General features: G+C 39.3%; 1 protein-coding gene across 3 annotated transcripts in view; it reads left to right on the top strand.

The window, feature by feature from the left end:
• Positions 1–18,838, top strand: part of scara5 (scavenger receptor class A, member 5 (putative)) — a 79,740-nt gene that overhangs the window by 56,398 nt on the left and 4,504 nt on the right. For all 3 annotated transcript variants that reach the window (XM_058613547.1, XM_058613546.1, XM_058613548.1), the window contains exons 10-11: positions 2,548–2,613; positions 12,409–12,597. In XM_058613547.1, coding sequence (XP_058469530.1) covers positions 2,548–2,613; positions 12,409–12,597 — 255 coding nt within the window. The remainder of the gene's footprint in view (positions 1–2,547; positions 2,614–12,408; positions 12,598–18,838) is intronic.

The following is an 18,838-nucleotide window of genomic DNA, read 5'->3' as shown; positions in this document are numbered from 1 at the left end:
GTGACCAGGGGCCTCGGAGTAAAGCGGTCACTCGGCTGTGGAGAGAGGAGGGGATAGTGAAAAGCTTGTTAAAACATCACCGGGAAGCTTGGTGGTTTCTTTTTATAGCTGAATGGGCTGAGCCACGGAGTGTTAGGTGTTTGGATTTGAAAGAATCACAGATCAGCTGGGCACACAAGGTTTGAAGCTCGATTTTTCTTTTTTGCCGGCGAAGAAAGGCAGTGTAAGCGGACAGGCACACAGCCATGAAACATTAACACATTATAATGTGGTTATGTGGTCAAATCATTTTTTTTTGAGGTTTGATGAATGCATGTTCAATACTTACTCATTTTCCACTCTGCTTTGGTCTCCACCCATCCACGAGTGAAACATTGTGGAGCCCAAACTGATGATTATGCTCTGTTTTACAACAATTAATGTTTCCCCATAATATTTGTTAGTGGCATACAGTGTGTCATGGCTTCTCCCTGAAGACAGACGCTTGAAACGAGGCTGACAAAATTAGCTAAACAGTTCATTTAGTGGCTGTAAAAAACCAAAACGATAGGTTGAAATGGGCTGGACTGCTCTGCAACACTGCAAATATCACGTGTCATACGGTGGTTTTGTCGCTGTCAGCACCCACTTTCAAAATAAAAACAAAGAAAAGGGATGTGACTTTGTGATCTGCAGGACTGTACGTAAACGACGCAAGTTTAGTGTCGCATGTGTTTTCATGGCTGATTGTGATGTTTTCGCACATATTTGGTGACATAGAAAAGTGCTGGTGCAAATATTTGTGTACTACCTTAGCTCCTTACCTTCCTTATTTCCCTCCTTCCATCTTTTCTGCCTTTCTCCCCTCCTACCTGTTTATTTACTTGCCAACCTACCTACCTATCTGCCTTTCTCTCCCTACCTCCCTGTGTGTACCTACCCATCTTCCTTCCTTCGTTCCTACCTACCTCCCTATCCCTTCCCTCCTAACCTGCATCTACCTTCCTTCCATATCAACCAATTTACTTACAAACCTACGTACCTACCTAACATCCTTCCTTTCCTCCTACCTACCTACTTACAGTACCTACCAACATACCTTCATCTACCTTTATCTACACACACTTCCTACCTTCCCTTCCTTATATTTATATACATCTGTTTTATGTAAGGCTCAGCACTAGCGTAGTGATGGGTTTTTTCTCTCACTTTAGTTAAGTTGTTTAGGTCGTGGTTGTTAACAGCTGATGATGTCACAGATAGGGCGTGGCGGTGCAGTGCGACTGTGTGGCACCTCCGCTGTGCTCATGTGGTCATGGATGTGAAAAACAAACCCAAATTAAAGGTGGGATTACTGCCCACATGAAGCAGGTCCCCTAGAGCTTCATTGCAAAACCAGATTTGCGGTTTTCAAACCTGAAAATTAGCACCAAATAGCTCTAAAAACAGACTTTATACTGTCCCGCTTTGGAGGGACTTTGGATAAGAATCGTATTTTGAAATGAAAACAAATTGGGGGAAAAAAAAGTGGTTTCTAAGCTGCCGGTTGGGTGGAGGTGTCGTGCGTAAACGTACCGCAATTATGCCAAAAACCACAAATTGATGGAGTTTTACTGACACAGATTTGGTGGTTTTGCATCGCATTAACTTTTCCACATGGAAACCTCGACCCTTTAGCTAGACACTAGTCCCTTTATTGTTAATATATTATTATAATATTGTTTAAAGTTCTCAACACTACTGTCTTTTCCCCTCCTTGTCCTCTTCCCCGTTGAACATCATTGCCTGTGACCTCGCAGCAGAAAAGGCAAATGTTCACCACAGCGTTTAGACGTATCCTTTAATCTTTACGTATTTTACCCATTTCACAAGGCAATTACAGGTCTGCCAGTTTTAGAGGCTCCTGTTAAGAAGATACCAAGGAGAGGAAATGGGCAGAGAAATGTCTTCTTTTAAAGTTAAACCTGTCTGTGGTTAGTGGACTGTTCTTTTCTCTGGGTGGTTTGGCTCCGTCCTAACCGCTGTGTGTTATTTCACAAATGTCTGCCCTCAGTTTGTGCCGTGTTGCGGTTTTCACTACATTAAACAGGAGGTTATATATTTTTGGTTTTGATTTGTTGGGTCAATCTGATAAATAGCTCTGCCATATGTCCACATAACTGCACATTATTGGGTATTATTAGTGTCGTATAAATATATGATTGAGGTTCCTTTAGTTTCTTCACTAAATCCTGTGTGCTCTGTGTTGTTATAGAGGATTTTTCTGTTTTTTTAACACATTAATAGCAAGAAAAATACATTAAATATCACATTTAAGCCATTTTTTTTACTTTGATATAATAGTACATATGTACTGCGAAGCATACTATTAAGTTATTTAAATGTTTTCCTTTCAGTGAGGATATATTATATTATACTATATATTCAACATGGTTACTGGACACGTAAAGATTACTATGTATACAATAAAACTAAGGTTATTTATGTCATAAGATTGTGGAAATGTTAGCATTTAGAGCGGTAACATGGAGTGAGAGTCACATTTTAACAGTTCTGTTCTTTTCTCAGGTGAAAGAGGAGACCGAGGGATGAAGGGGGAAAAAGGGGACCGAGGCGACGGAGGCGAGAAAACAGGTGAGAACGCAAACCTTTTTAAAAAAAACAGGAAATTATCTATGATAACAGTAGTGAACGAGTCCAGGTTAAATGACGATCATTACTCACACTCACCTATGATAACATACTCACATTTAAGATGGAGTTTTAATGTGTTAGGGGAGTTGCTGCTTGTAAATCACCGGTTTCGGTGATTAAACTGGTTTATTTGTGTCTGTACGTGTGATAAAACTAGAAAGACTAGCGGTTAAATAACTGCTAGTTGTGTTAAAAGTTAATAAGTTACTATATAACTATTTTGTATTACAATACAATAATGGAGCTTTTCTGAATTCACAATTGTCACGCCCCGACTCTTGAGACCTGACAAATATGAGAAATACACCCCTTGAAGGAATAACAAATAGTAATTTATTGAACAGAAATCAAATTATGTAAAGACCAATGAAATACTAATAATATAGAGTATGAATATCAGTATAATCAGTAGTGTAAGGTGTGCATGGGGGGAAAGGTGTGTGTATGTTGTAAAGTGTACAAAACAATATACATAAGGCCACGCTGCTGATCTCGCCCCACTGGCAGCGTGCCTGCAAAGGAAAAAACAACAAATTAAACCAAACCCAACAACTCAGGACAACTCAAACCATACCAACCAGAAGCAACAGAGGGAAGGGCCGAGTGGGCCACAGGGCCTTGATTATATAGGCCTGGGAGCACCGACCCAGGTGTTCCCAGTTGACACCAATGAAACCCCAGGCACAAAACAAACACCAGACACTTGGTGACACCAGGGGTCGCCACAACAATATACTATAACATTTTATTATTATTCAACCTTTATTTAACCAGGATAAGACTCATTTGGATTAAGATTATCCTTTCCAAGATGGTCAGCAGCACAATTTACAAGTAACAGACAATAGTGCTCAACAAGCTTATTGACCTATTTGTGCCTCCAAGTCCTTCAGTAGCACTTTTAAAAGTGTTCACTGACACCAGCTCCTTCAGTTTTAGGTCATTGTGCAGAGCATTTCCAGTCACAGGGAGCGGCAAACTTAAAATAAGTCTTTCAACGTTCAATTCCGACTAATGGAATAAATCCTGTGTCCTACGACCATACGAAGATGCTTTTTGACTCATAAAAACTTGTAGATATGATGGGAGCAGACCTAAAAGACACTTAACATAAATACAAATGAGCCAGTGTTTACGTCTGCACCAGCACAAATCAGACCAAAGGCAATGGTGAATATGGGCTTTAAGTTCATAATAATACATTGTTTAATTTGTGAGGCCCGGTTCATCTTCAGTTCATATTGAAGTGCAATGTTTGCTGCTGTAAACAAAGGAAACAGTGAGACAAGTATCCAAAAAACAATTGGACTATGCAGCATTTCATAAGTAGCTGTGTATCATATTGACTTTGACATTTTAAAAGCCTGTTTATTGTTTGTATGGTACATTTATTTTGTAGTAAAATTAAATTGTAAGTGGCTTAAATCTGGACTTAAGTTTACATTACATGTCATTTAGCAGACGCTTTTATCCAAAGCGACTTACAATGGATCAAGTACAATTAGCCAGGGGTGGAATCGAACTTGCGACCATGATGTCTTTGGTACACAAGGTAGGGTCTTAACCACTGAGCCACTCCACCCCCTATTTACTAAGTAGAGTAAATGTACTTCCCATTTTTTCCCAACTTTCCAGTCTAACCAGATTATTTATTTATTCTAAACTTCATATATATATATATACATTACATAAACTCTATACTTTGAATATTTAGGTTTAATTAAGTCAAATCCTTTCTGGGTAAACCACTGCTGCAACATGAGCGTGTGTACATTAGAGTATATGATCCATAACCGACTGTCGGGGGAAACAGAGCCAAAACATTTACGAGCTGACGACTTCTTAACGGTGCCTCATTCGTCTCTGATCCACCTGACATCCTGCGTTTAAAGGAGTCCGTCCTGCTTTTGTTTCGGCGTAATGTCACGGTTCACGACGCGCGATGATACGACCACATTGCTCTGCGTACATCAAACGGGTTTTCAAAGCCATTATGTGCGCGCATATGTCATGTGGTGGTAACGCGAAACCTCGAAACCAAACCACAAATGTGGAGTCAGGTTGAAAAAGGAACATTAATGCTGCCCCCCCTCTCCTTCTCCTTCTCCTTAAAAAAAAAACAACAAACCACAGAGATTTCTCTTTCTTTTCTCCCTCTATTACATCACATCATCATGGCCGCTGTGGTGTTTACGACAAAATAGGCGACCGTCCGACGGCCGATTCTGCTCGTGAAAGAACCATCAGAAAACACTTTTGCCCTCATGTCATTTATAAGACGCGAGGGATGTTTGATGTTTCAGAAGGAGACAAAGTCGAGTGAGACCGCATGCCGTCTGCTGTCCACAAAATATCAAATCACCGTGTTTTTGTTTTTTTTGTTTTGTCCTCCTCTGTCACAAACCGTATGTGCTGAAGTGGCTGCACGACTCAGATCTTTTCGCGCTTCAAAGCTTACAGTACATACCTGTGTGATCGCAGCACAGTGACCCCCAGAGGATTTGTCTGTGTGGGAAGAAATGTACATTCACATCCACACATGTTGGGCATTAAACACAAAAGTCAACCTGCCATTAGGCGTGAGCCGCCTTTACCCCGCACCTCTGGGTGAAATTCTCAAGAGAAGAGTATTTGAGCGAAAAAAGAGCGAATAGAGGCCCAGATTGAAGTCATTAGACGAGTGAAAAAAGCAGAACCAGAGAGAGAACTTTCATCTGTGTTAAACAGTTTCTTCTGTTCTGTCTGCATTGATGTCGCTTTAATTGACAGTGAAGTCTCCTAACTCTCCAGAAACCCGCTTGAAGTGAAAAAGGAGGGAGAAGAAAGGAATACAGGCAGATTTAAACAACATGAGAATACTGGGAAAATGTACAGCGTACATCCATGTGTTTCTTGTGCAGAATCCATATTTTTGATTCCTCTGACATGCAGTGTATCTCATGTCGATGTTACAAATAGTGTATTTATATAAACTAAGTACTGAAGTAATTTACTTACCGATATAGTCTTTTTTAAGGCACAATATATAATATATAAATATTATATTTATATAACCCCAATGTGGATTTACTTTAAGAAAGCCAGCATGCAGAAACTGCAGGTTGCCTATGATGACTGTCTGTGGACATGGAAACCTCTAGTGAATTGTTTTGTAATGCAGGGATTCGCACCTTTCGAACAGTATTGCGAAACCTAATCTACAAATTGATCTGGAGATTGAATAATTCTCTGAATTCTGCTGTTGAACCCCAGGTTCGGTGCCGATCATTATCAGCCATGTATGTGGAAGCACTGGTATAACTGTCTCGTAAAATGTTATAAAATAATGAATACTTTTTGTTTTTTTGATGATTTTAGTTCTTGTTTTTGTTGTTTTCACTTAAATCAGTGGTTCTCTATTATTTTCTGTCATGCCCCCCCCCCCCCAGAGGACAGAAATGTTTTCACGCCTCCCCCGAATTGAAATACTATTGAGAACCTGATCATTTTTATTTATTTATCTGTATAAACCACTGTATGAGTTGTCCTGCCCTGCCTCTCACGCCCCCCTGACACCTCACCGCGCCCCCCCCCCCCCCCCCCCCCCCCAGGGGGGCCCGCCCCACTATTTGAGAAGTACTGACTTAAATGGACTCTTTATCAGTTTCCGATAAAAAACTAATGTCCCCAGTTTGGACATGAATTTGTGTGACGTGTTGTAAATGGAGCCCCAAATGTTGTATTGCACAGGAAGATTAATGCTAGCCGTTAGCTAGCTAGAGGTTGTCCTCATGAGAAAATTTGTCTTGGATGCCCTGATAATGATAATTGAATGATGCTAAAAATGGAACTTAAAACCCTGATGATTATTTACTGATTGGGTTACTGTGCACTGAGCGAGCCCGTTTGCAGAGTAAGCCAAATTTGTAAGCCAAATTCCATCCAAAATGTATGATATTTTACACAGGTGTCATTTAAAAACATGTGCACACATATATTTTACAGCATAAATTAAATTTTGAGATACACTGTTACAGTTTGGCTGTGAAAATAAGTTAAATTTACATTTAGGCACTTTATCTGCTTCTTCACAATCAAGAATCACTGAAAGGCATTTCTTACAGTGATTCATACGTACTGACTGTATGCATATTGAGAGATTTAAAGATTGAGAAACTAAATAAGTATGTTTTTATATGTGTATAATCCCTTTCAAATGAAAATAAATTGTGTTTTTTATAGCCTTAGAATTAGCATTTTATAAGTAGTTTAGGCAAGGGCTCTTGCTTTACAGAGGCGGCCATCTTGCGTGTGTTTCAAGTTTTAAATTAGAAGTTTGCTCCACAAATGAAGAAGAGGCTGAAGCAAAGATGAGAGCCAGAGGTTTGTGGGTAAATCAAGGAAAGTAAGGTAGATAAAGTGCAAAGGAAATGACCTCTTGAGGGAGGAGCTTCAACAAGATGAATGTTTCTAACAAAGTGTAGCTTGCTAATGCTAGTTTTCCCATGTTTTATTTATTTACTGTATGTATTTATTTATTTTTATTTCGGTCATGTCAGTTAGATCACTCATCATCACACATCATCTTAGTGTAGTTCACACAATACACATAACCGAAAGGGAAAGCGGGAGAAGCAAAAGCTTATCTAGTCCCGCCCCCATTACCCACAGAATACATATATTCATCGTACAATACATAATTTCATCATACTTTTTCTTTTTTTCTTATGACATTTTGACAAAAACATGTTTCAGCATCAGATGCAGTCTAGCTCTAGACAGTCAATCAGACTCCATGTATGTCTGTACATGTGTCCATAATATGTTTACAGCTTTAATCGATTTGTGTAGCTGTGGCGTTAAATGAGATTAAAGCTACAACACTTTTCACCTCCCTCACTGTTTAACTCTGCTCACTCTGCCTTCTGTGTCAATTCAACCTGTTCATTTAGAGAAGACGTCGCCGTAACTGGACAGAAGAACCACACAATCTGGCAACGCAGCCAGACATTACTTTGCAGCTGTAGCTTTTCGAGCTAATTAACCTAAATTTTGTTTCCATGTCTCTGTGGCTGATTTTTTTCTAAACGTTACCAGATGATTCATGTCACGTTTTAACCTCGACACCGTGTTGCAGGCAGTGTGATCACACCAGCTGCAAAACCTGTCAACAAGCTGACGTTCGTACTCTGAGTTCAGCAGCCATTACTGGGACACAGTGATCCGTGACTTAAATCAAACGCAGGTCCAGGGGATTTAAGTCGAAGGCCAACTGCTCCCTGCTTAATTCCTGCACCCTTGTTTCTGGCGCCCTCACTCAGACCACACTCATTTTCAAACTTGGCCTTCGTGCAGTCATCTCATCAGTGCACCTGCAGTGTGGCTGAGTTTCGTGCCTGCTTCTTGCACAGCTGTGACGTCAGCGAGAGACACATAAACACCTGCCAAAGTCCTCAGTCTCTGCTTCTGTGCTAGTTCCTGCTGCAGTAGGTGTCCAGAGGGTCTCACACACACACACACACACACACACACTGGTCTCCAGGGTCCAGCAGCAGCAGGTGTAGTGATTTCATTGTTTGACAGGTTGATTATATTTACACTGAACCTCTGCAATTGATTTCAGATTTTGACCCTAAAACGAAATTGAGCATGAAAATACTACGTTACTGTTATTGCAGTCAGGTTCACCTGAAGCCAAAGATAAAGATTTATTTGGTTTCAGTCTCAAATGAACATAATTAAAAACGTAATATAAAGTGATTTGATATATTTTTTTTACTCTCCAGCTGAAATACCCTCAAAATGCATGTTGTGCTAAGCTAACTGACTGAAGCCTTCTGTTAACTTCTTACCTTAAACTTTAATAGTTTAAAACAGTGTGCAAATCACAGTAGTGGATAGCACTCTCATCACCAGCTGAAAAGTAGCGCTGCTATAGCGACTCAAATGTTGTCAGTTGCCCCTTTGAAGCAAACACTTGACACTTGACTAGACAAAAACGTAGTTTTATCATATGTAATTTCTTTATGCAAAACCCGGTAGAGTTAAACACAGTTTATGTCCAGTTTTCGGACGGCAGCGAGGATATTAGCGAACTTTGGTGGTGATTTTGAGCATCGGTGTCAGGGCTGCTAGCTAGGTTTAGCTGGATGCTAGCGTCATGGCAGGAGCTGTTTTGCCAATTTTCTTCATGTTTACTTTTGGGTGTGTAAGTTTCTCCTTAGCTTTGTTTCTGCTGGAGACACTTTTTGTACATTTTAGTGAGGATGTAGAAGAGCTACTCGAAGACACGTCGACTCCATGCGGTGTGCACTAGCGCCCTACCAAATTAAACACAATTTGACCTCTTTCTTTTTTAATGGACAAACTAGCTCTTTAGCCCTTCTTCCACTCTGTCTATGCTAAACTACACTAACTGGCTATAAACCTTCTGTAAACCAGACAGATATGAGGGTGAGAAAGCAAATAAGCATGTTAACCAAAATGTTAAACAAACATCGTTTCATTTGTGTATGAACCCCGGCCAAGAAAAATCCAATTGCAATTAAACCAATTGCACAAAAACAAAACAAAACAAAGCAAAACAAAACCAACATGAAAGACAATAACTTCTGAGTTATAAGAGGGACTTTTAACAAAACACATGGAGCTGATTAACTCTTGTCCTGGAGCTGTTCAATCCTGTCCAGTCCAGACCTTCAGTGAGTGCCAGACAAACATTAATAAAACATGATCACGTCGTATTCTGGCCTTCATCAAGTATTGACACTGTGCTGCTGTGACTGGCCCTCGGCCTCTGAGGCTTGAGCCACTGACCAGCAGCACTCGTGCCTACTTTTCTTTCGGACAAAAACAGTCATTATATCTCCTCGCATTAATTTCTCTTCTTCTTGCAGGAAAAGGGAGCAAGGCTTCCTATGAACTGTCAAGTCTAGTGTTTCTAGTTTTTGCCTCGTGTCCAAGGTGAACGCGAGGGCTGTCAGAGCTGTGGAGAGACGGAGGGGAAAGGTTTTTGCTCAATTACTTGAAGACGTGTTTGTTTTAACTTCCCTCTGCGGAGCTATCATCATGATCGTCGTCGTCATCATGCACACGGTTTCTGACTGTGAAAAAGTCATTACATAAGTCTCGGTAACTGGTTAAATACGGCAATTTGAGGCTGATTTTTTTACCCGTGCATCAACAGCAACATTTATCTTATATCGTATTTCGATCCAAAAATTGATATTCAAGCATGGCCAAGTTGGAAATACAGTAAATGACATTGGCTAATGATTTTCCTTAACAATTTACTACTATTGTGTTACTGTTGCTGCACATCTCAAGCTTTAGGACCTTGAGGACAGGACAAATGTTGCCAACAGTTAAACAAATACCACCTCAAATTCTAATTGTTCCTTTTTCTTCCTTTGTCCTTGTTACTTTTTCCCATTTAGGCCATGTTCAGAGTAACAACAATAGCATTGGATTTGGAGCCAAAAAAGCAAAAAAACAAAAATTTGATCCAACCGCATTTGGAAATCATTTAAATTGTGCTTTGTATTAGATTTCTTGAGGTGTGTCTTAGTTTGGATATCCTGGCTGCTAAAATCAGACTGCAAATTTTCATTTTAATTAGTAATCGGGTTACTGCCCTTGCTCCAACTCGGTGGTGATACTTCCCGTTTCAGCTTGTTACTATGAGACAGTTTTCATTTTAGCTTGCAGCTAATTTTTAGCATGTGGAGTGCCATTCTGAGTCTTCTTACCATCCATGAAGTTTAAAATGTTTAATTCTTTAAGCTGACACAGCTTCCAGTGAGTCAAACAAATGTACCTGAGTTTTGTCTTATTTTTGTCTTATACATAATATAATAATTCTTTTAATTTCCAATTTCAGACTGGAATTAGCATTGAATTCAGGTGTTTCAATCAAACTTTGGGCTCTAGGACAATCTTAACACTTTAGCGTACCATTTTGACATTTTGGACAATGCCATGTTTTCCAACTTTGTGGCAACAGTTTGAGAAAAATGCCCTTTTTTTATTCCAACATGACTGTGCCCCCAGCGCACAAAGCAAGGACTGTAAAGACGATGGTTTGACTTCTCATGAGTTTGGTGTGGAAGAACTTGTGTTCTGCTCTGATCTTAACCCAATCGAGGACCTTTGGGATGATCTGGAACAGAGATTGTGAGCCAACATCAGTGCCTGACCTTATAAATGCGCTACAGAATGAACGGGCACACATTTACACAGAAACACTTTGAAATCTGGAGGAAAGTCTTCCAAGAAATATGGAAAAGAGGGCCAACTCCATGTTAAAGCACTGTGTATAGTTAATTTTGTCATTATAGTCCCAATACTTTTGTCCATATGGTGTATGTATGGAAGAACTTTGAATTTCTGGCTTTAATTTGCTTCCTTCTCAAAAGAACATGATACAAATATGTGCAGCTGATATGACAGTATAATGTTATGAGAGGAATTAAACAATGTTGAGCCAGTGAGCGCACAATGCTCATCTGTGTAATGAGTGTTAAATGGTACACAGTTAAAGTTTATGATGGTCTGATGAGACTTGTATCCTGTCTGGCTGCACTACCTAGTACTGAGCGCACACATGAGCATGTGTGTGTGTGTGTGTGTGTGCGCGCGCGTACTGTCTCATGAAGGCGATAAATCGAGTCAGTTATAGGAGTTCAGCTGCTGCGTAGTTTTAAATGTGCTGTAAATCAATGCAGCATCTGCTTATACAAAAAATACACACACAAACACAGGTTTACACAGCTGTTCTTCTGAGGACTCGGCATCGACTTCCATTCAAATTCAACATTTCAACCTTAAATTATAGTCTTATTGGAGGATATAGCAAGACGCTATATAAAGCCTTTTTACTTTTATGTAATCAAGGTCCATTTCCCAGTCCTGGTCCTCGGGGATCCCTGCCCTGCATGGTTTTGATGTTTCCTTGCTCCAACACACCTTATAGATTTCATCAACGTTCGTTTCGAGCGTCGCAGGCCTCCACTGATTTCATGTAGCCAGATCTCTGCTAACTGACAGAAATTTTACGATGCTCTCATCTGTTTCTTGTCTCGTATGTCTCCTTCCTCCTTTTTAAATTCTGTTAATCTCAAACATTACATTATTTTAGTTTAGATTAGAGTAGATTAGACACTGTATTACAGGGCCAAAACAGTCAGATGTATAGAATAAGCAATTAAAAAGATGGAAAATAAGAATATGACAACAAAAATAGAAAATGGAAATGGAAAACAAAAAAAAATCAGGATATTTACATGATTTACATGGTATTTTCAGAATAAACCTAATATCACGACCTACGCGATAATCTAGGTCATGATTTTTCCATCTGAAATTGGTGGACAATTTCATCCAAAGCTCAGATCTTTGGACATACTTCACATAAGAGGACGAAAATAAAGTTCCCTCTGTCTGAGTCATTTTATTTACTGTTCTTTGTGAATCAAAGTCTCTTTTTTCCCATAGTGTATAAAAACAATGTCAAACAGACACAACAATTTCAATAGTCTGAGTTTGTTTTCATATTGGTTTGATTTACGGGGACTTCATTAAACTCATAAACACTCAGAATGAAAATAATCTGCCCTGTGTGAGTTCAAAGTCACGTCTCCTCTCCGTCTCATGGTGTTTTTTTACTTTAAACTTTTTCCTGACGTATGAACACATGAAAAATGTTCATGTTACGTTGATACACAGAACTTTGTGTGTGTGTGTGTTTGCGTTGTATAGTGGAGGAGACCGTGGTGCGCTTGGTCAACGGTTCGGGTCCTCACGAAGGACGCGTGGAGGTTTTCCACGAACGCCGCTGGGGGACGGTGTGTGACGACGTCTGGGACAAAAAGGACGGAGACGTGGTGTGTAGGATGCTGGGATACCGGGGAGCCACAGAGGTCCATAAGACTGGACGCTTCGGAAAAGGTACGAAACAGTCGTCACTCACATGATATACACTGTTTATATACACACACTGTTCATTTTACATTGTCTTACATTGTCAACAATGTAAGACAATGTGTATACAAACCTGTACACACATTATTTGTATTTTGCATCCATACATTTTGTCTTGTGCACACATTATTTGACTTTTACGTCCATACTATATGTTTTGTATGTACATTATGTGCTTTACATCCATACGTTATGTATGTACACACATTATTTGTCTTTTATGTACATAACTTGTGTTTTGAACATACATTATTTCACTTGTACCTACATTTTTGTCATGCTTCATGTTTTATACGGGCATTCCTTGTCTTGTACCTCATACGTGACACAACACAAAAAAACACACATTTCACCATCCATCCATCATTCTAACCGATTCTGTCCTAATGTAATTTGCTATAACTCAGCTCAAGGCTGTCTAATATGGTGAAGTTATGAATGAATGAATGAATATACATGAGTGACAGATTACTGTCCACATTGTTTTAAGTCAAATTCTAGTGTTATTTATTACAGATCAGGTTTGTCAGTTCACATTTATAAATACTACATGTGGTGAGAAATTAACCAGAAAGTCAAAGCTACAAGTACATTGTGCCGTTTTAATTCTAAATTAAATGTCCGGTTCCTTTGAGCTTATTTTTGAGCGATCACCGTCCAAAATCTTGAAGTCAAAGTCAAAGAAGTAATACATACACAGCTCGTATCCATGGTGATCTTTTTATTTAGTGATTGAAGTTGTGATTTTCACTGACTCTGCATTGAGTGCTATTATAGTATGATTTAAACATGCCATAATATGCTACAGGGATTAATATTAAGGTTTTATTAGGTAAGTCATGTGAGCCAGATGTCGTAAAGAAAAGAATCTCAGAGGTCAAATACGTCTCTCTCTCTCTCTTCTACTGTCTGTCGTTCTCGCTCTTTAGTTCAATCGTCCTTACATCATTCACTCTCTGTCCAGGAAGAGTTGTTATACCAATAAGTCTGGAAAATTTTGGTGGGGAAACTTTCTTTTGTTCCAGGCGACGACCTCCAGACAACAGCAGTGACTAACATCACGGCTGGATTCAATTTAAAACAGAAAAATACACCATAAATCAGATGAGTCACTCTCTTTGATTCAGAATTTATAAAAAAAAAAATGTGACAGTTACAAACCCATACTAAAAATCTATATTATAAATCATAATATTAAAAAAAAATGCTAGAAATACGTCCACATTGACAAGAGCGATGTTTATATTTGCTTTAATTAAAATTCCTGATGTAATTTTTGATTATTTTGCAAGACACTGATGGAAATTGTCGTGCTTTTGTTGCTTTATGTATGTGCTGGTCTATAAAAAGAGTAACAATGATTGATAGCTGATGATGATAGTGATTATTAGCTTAATTTCTGGTCTTTTATTAAATAACTGCGCTTAAGTGACGATACGCACATGTGTTACCAAGCTTATGCAACGATCGTGGACATACTCCATGTTCAACAGGTGGATTTAATGACAGTTAATCATTTTTTTAAGGTGATAAAATCATACATAAAACACTCATAAAATAACGTGGTTCCTCCATTTTATTTTCACACTACAATTGAATCTTGTGGACACAAAGAGAGTCTTGTTTTCTGGTTGTGTTGCTTTCACAGCAGCTCAGATGGTCAGGAAAACACAACGCTCACTGCATTTACATGCATGTTAAAAGTCAGGTTTTAGTCGGACTAAGACAATAATTTGGTTTTCTTAACACTCATTGGCTGCCATTGACTGCTATAGAGGTCAATTGGACCACTGCTCTGAAAATGGCTAGCAGCCAATGAGTTAATGTCATGTGAACGTACCTGGATAATGAGATTCATAGTCCAATTACTCCTGCATGTATATGCTTAGTCGGACTAGAGTCGGAGTTTGCATGCACCAAAATTTCCTCCCATGTATAAACTGCAGTACTGTTGCTGGAAATCAAACGTCCAAGTGCCTTGCCCGATCTAACTTGTATCACGATCAACGCGCACTAGCTTATAGAGAGTTACAACGCCGCGTACGGAGGCGGAGTCAGACATACGTGGCCAATAAATTGATTTTCTTCTCAAGTGGTCCAGTTGCCTGTCTTAGTCAGACTATGGCTCGATTAAACTGTGCATGTGAACGTACTGAGTGTTTATTTAAACTGCAACAACTGCTTGAACTTTATTCACAATTAACGCCACGGGGTGTTTTGGCGGCTTCAAGGTCCCAGGTTTATCAGCTCACTTTATTGTGAAAGAGGCAGGAAGTAAATACTTAGCATAGGTGATTCTGGAGACAAAGAGAAAAAAGATCTGTTTGTCTGATTCTGCAGTCACCGAGGAACCAGACATCGACCTGACCTCGAGTCTGAATCAGTTACAGAGCACAGACTCTTACGAAATCCAGAACTGACAAGTTTTCTGTTTCAGGAAAAACGTTGCATTTGCCAAAAGCATAAACGTCAGTGTCTTAATCCTACAAATCCCTGTGAAAGTGACTCGTGACTCTTGTGTAAATGAACTCGTCAGGGCGTTGGCCAGACACAAGCGTCGTAAAACATTGGCTGTAAACAGATGTAAACGTCGGCCCGGGAACGCGACACAAACAACAACTGTGAGTAAACAGTTTGTCAATCACAGTCGACTGTGTGAAGATGCGGCAGCAGAACAGCTGAAGTTCATGTCACAACAAACACAGGACTCTGCTACTGCAGACTACTACAACATTTTCCCCGGGAATTGTCCTGTATGTGTCCTGTGTAAGTCCCTCTGGACATTTTCCAAAACTGTCCCCTGCCATCATTTACCAGACACGTATGTATAAAAAGTGGCTTTTCTCAATCACAGCAGGAATGTTGGAGGCATTAGGTTTATTTTTTTATTCAGATATCAGCTTTAAAGGCAACACATTGATTTGATTTTTTGCTAAAAAAATGAATCATTTATGGACGGAATTAATAACTTACATGTCCGTTTTTGTAGTAAAAAAAAAAGACCCCTCTTTGTGAAGTTTATTTTTTGAGGATCTAAGAAAGCATAAGTTGCGCCATTGAATAATTAGATTCCAGATTTTGGGGAGATACGCAGATAAAGATGATTTAAATTGTATTAGTGCAGCTTTCACTTGAGTGGTTTCATGTTGAGTGAGGATTTAACATCTTGAAAAACTTCAAACTGTTGTTTGTCTTTGAATCTCTTGTTGCTTTGATATTGGGGGCGGGGAGGGGGACAAGCAAAATTGACACTGGCAGAACAAGCTCCTTAATCCCAAGCACGCACTTTCAGAGAGAGAGCATATATTTCACATTTCGCGTTTCCAAACTCACAAATATAGAAATCTCAGTGCTATTTCCATCAGGCCTGTGTTCTTCTTTTTTTTTCCTAGTCTTTTTTTTACTGCTGACGAGCACTGGGATTACTTTACGCTCGACTTTGAAACAGATTTCTGGAACGAGACGACGTGAAACACATGCGGAGGGATTCTGGAAACGTTCCTTTTCCGCACGGTTCATGAAATATCCCTGACAGTTTCTGTGCTGCATCCATTTCAGACATTTCCAAAACGCGTTGCCAATAATAGAAAGAAATTGCAGTGAATGACGCAGGTAAACGCTGTCGTAGCACACGAGACGTGTCAGTTGTAAAGAAAAATAATGAAATAATAATGAAAAACAGTCAATTTACTGGGGATGATGATATTGTAGTAATGCAGTAAAATGTTTTTAATGTGTTGAGCGCATGAACAGCCGTATGTGAACAAATTGTAAACGCCTTAATAGCTACGTAATTAAATGCTACTATAACTACATAAACTATTTAAAACATGTGGTGCAACTATGTAAGCAATTATATTCCTTAATGATTAATTATGTGACTATTTTCTGGATTTAACTGTTAATAATTTTTTTCACAAATCTAATCTCAGCGTGACATTCCGAAAAAATGTAGCTTAAATAAAAAAGAACATGTAACAAGTAACAAGTAACAGCCTGTTCAGGCATTTACGATTAAAAAGTACTTGACTGATGAGTTTGTGAACATCCTCGATGGTAAAAACAATGGAGAGTGGTTCACAGGCATTTTGAATCAAAATTCATACATTAACAATGTAAGATAATCCTTTTTTTAGAGATAATACAAGACAGAAAATTGCGTATAAGAATAAATGTGAATAACAATCAACTAGTGCTGTAATCGTTCAATATTTAAATGTTTGAAGCCTGTCAATTAAACAGTTTGACAGATATGTGATAGGCGTGCTACATGAAATATATCTTACTAAACTTTAGTGCTATATCTATTGCCAAATTTAAAGTCTGTCAAGTGAACCGTATACGACAGATATGTGATAAACAAACAGACGTTCCTTGCATTTATAGACATTAAAAAAAACAATAAAAATGCCATATTAAATGCTTGAGTATGACATTTTATATAACACTACTAGGTTGTTCCTTGTATTTTTCTCTTTAAATCGTTGTGTAAAAACATCCAGAGATGTGGCATCAGTTTCCTGCTGCGGCCCTGTGGCCCAGCCTCCGCTCCTCACTGTCACCGAATGATTAATGGCAGAGATGGCGACCACTATCTCCTCATGTACAAGACTCCAGATGCCGCTGTGGGGCACGCTACTAATGAGTCCGCAATCTCTCCTTGCAAACAAACGCAGAGAGCCTTTTCGCTACGAGTCCTTTTCAAACCCGAGGAACCAGCGTGCGTCAGTGCAAACAAGTGTTGCTGGGTCTCGATGTTATTCCCTCACAGCTGAGGATCGTCCCCCTTACGACTGACACCCGAAGAGTCCGGGACTTTCTGAAGCCTCCAGTGATTCTGGTTCTTACAAACAGGAACTGAAGTTTATAGCGAAAAAAACAACTGTGCCAAAAGCTCTGCTCACCAGCTGGGACTGTTTTATGACCACATATATTTATCATCTGATCCACGGTCTGCGAAGGAAGCACAGGGAGTTCTCGCTGTCTCAATCACACTCTTATACTCGCACTGATGAACGTTCCTCTGGATGTTGGGATTTGGTGTCAGTTTCCGCTCTTTTTACCTTTTTGTAAACTTTTAAACTTCTTGTGACCGAGAGAGAGAATGTAAAGGAACCATAGTGATGTCTGTGTTGACTCTCATATATTTACTGTAGGTCATAGTTCTCCAAATCTCATTGAAGCTGTAGATTTATAGATGATGTTTCACCTTTTATCCAAGAGATGTCTTTTGGTTTTCTTGTTATTTGATGCACACAAAGTCCATTTACCATTATTAGGTACAGCGAACTCCCTGGTCTTCTGCTGCTGTAGACCATCTGTTTCAAGGTTTGACAGGAGATGTTCTTCATCACACCTTGGTTGTACCAAATTGTTGTTTGAGTTACTTTTACCTTTCTGTCATTTCAAAACAGGCTGCATTTTTAGTTTTTGCCCAGAGAACTGCTGCTCACTGTTTCATCAACTAAAAAATCTGTTCAGCGATGATATAGGCCAACTCCTGGAGGAAGTCTATGAATCAGCCTACCATAGAAACATATAAAGACTGGTTTATTATATCGTCTCCAACTCTAATCATGCCCTGAACAGAGAATATTAATTGTTACCATCTAACCGGAGATGCCATATACGGTTCCACGATTTAATAGGTTCAATCTGAAGCACTCTTTTGTGCATCAGTCAGCCATAGAATTAAATATGGAGCTCAATCCCTGATCAAGTGCACTGTAAAATGGTGATTAAGATGTTTTTTATCTATCATAACTCTTCTGTCCTATTGTGGAACGGCTGTTATTTATTTATTTTTATTTTTTTCTGTAATTTATTTATCCCTTAGTAAGGACATTCTTTCTCTGCATTTGACCCATCCTAGAGTTAGGAGCAGTGGGCAGCCACACTGCGCGGCACCTGGGGAGCAATGGGGGTTGGGTACCTTGACTAACTGTCTGGTAAAAAAAGTATTATCAGTCAATTAATTGATCACTTTCTGAAAATACTTCAGAGTGTTCAGAGTCACTTAACAAGCAGTTGAACAGGTGTTCCTAATAAAGTGGCAGCTGAGTGTACATGGTGTATTCGCTGCTTCACAGTTTGACTGAAAGCTCTGTTACTTTGGGAAAATGATGGAAAGTTTCAATTTTTCACATTTCCCCCCTCAGGATGAGTCAGTCGGTCATTATTATGCGTGAATGTTTAATTTCTCTGGCCT

The sequence above is a fragment of the Solea solea genome, chromosome 17 (assembly GCF_958295425.1).
Source record: "Solea solea chromosome 17, fSolSol10.1, whole genome shotgun sequence".
Lineage (NCBI taxonomy): Eukaryota > Metazoa > Chordata > Actinopteri > Pleuronectiformes > Soleidae > Solea > Solea solea.
This window is presented reverse-complemented; position numbering and strand designations above follow the sequence as displayed.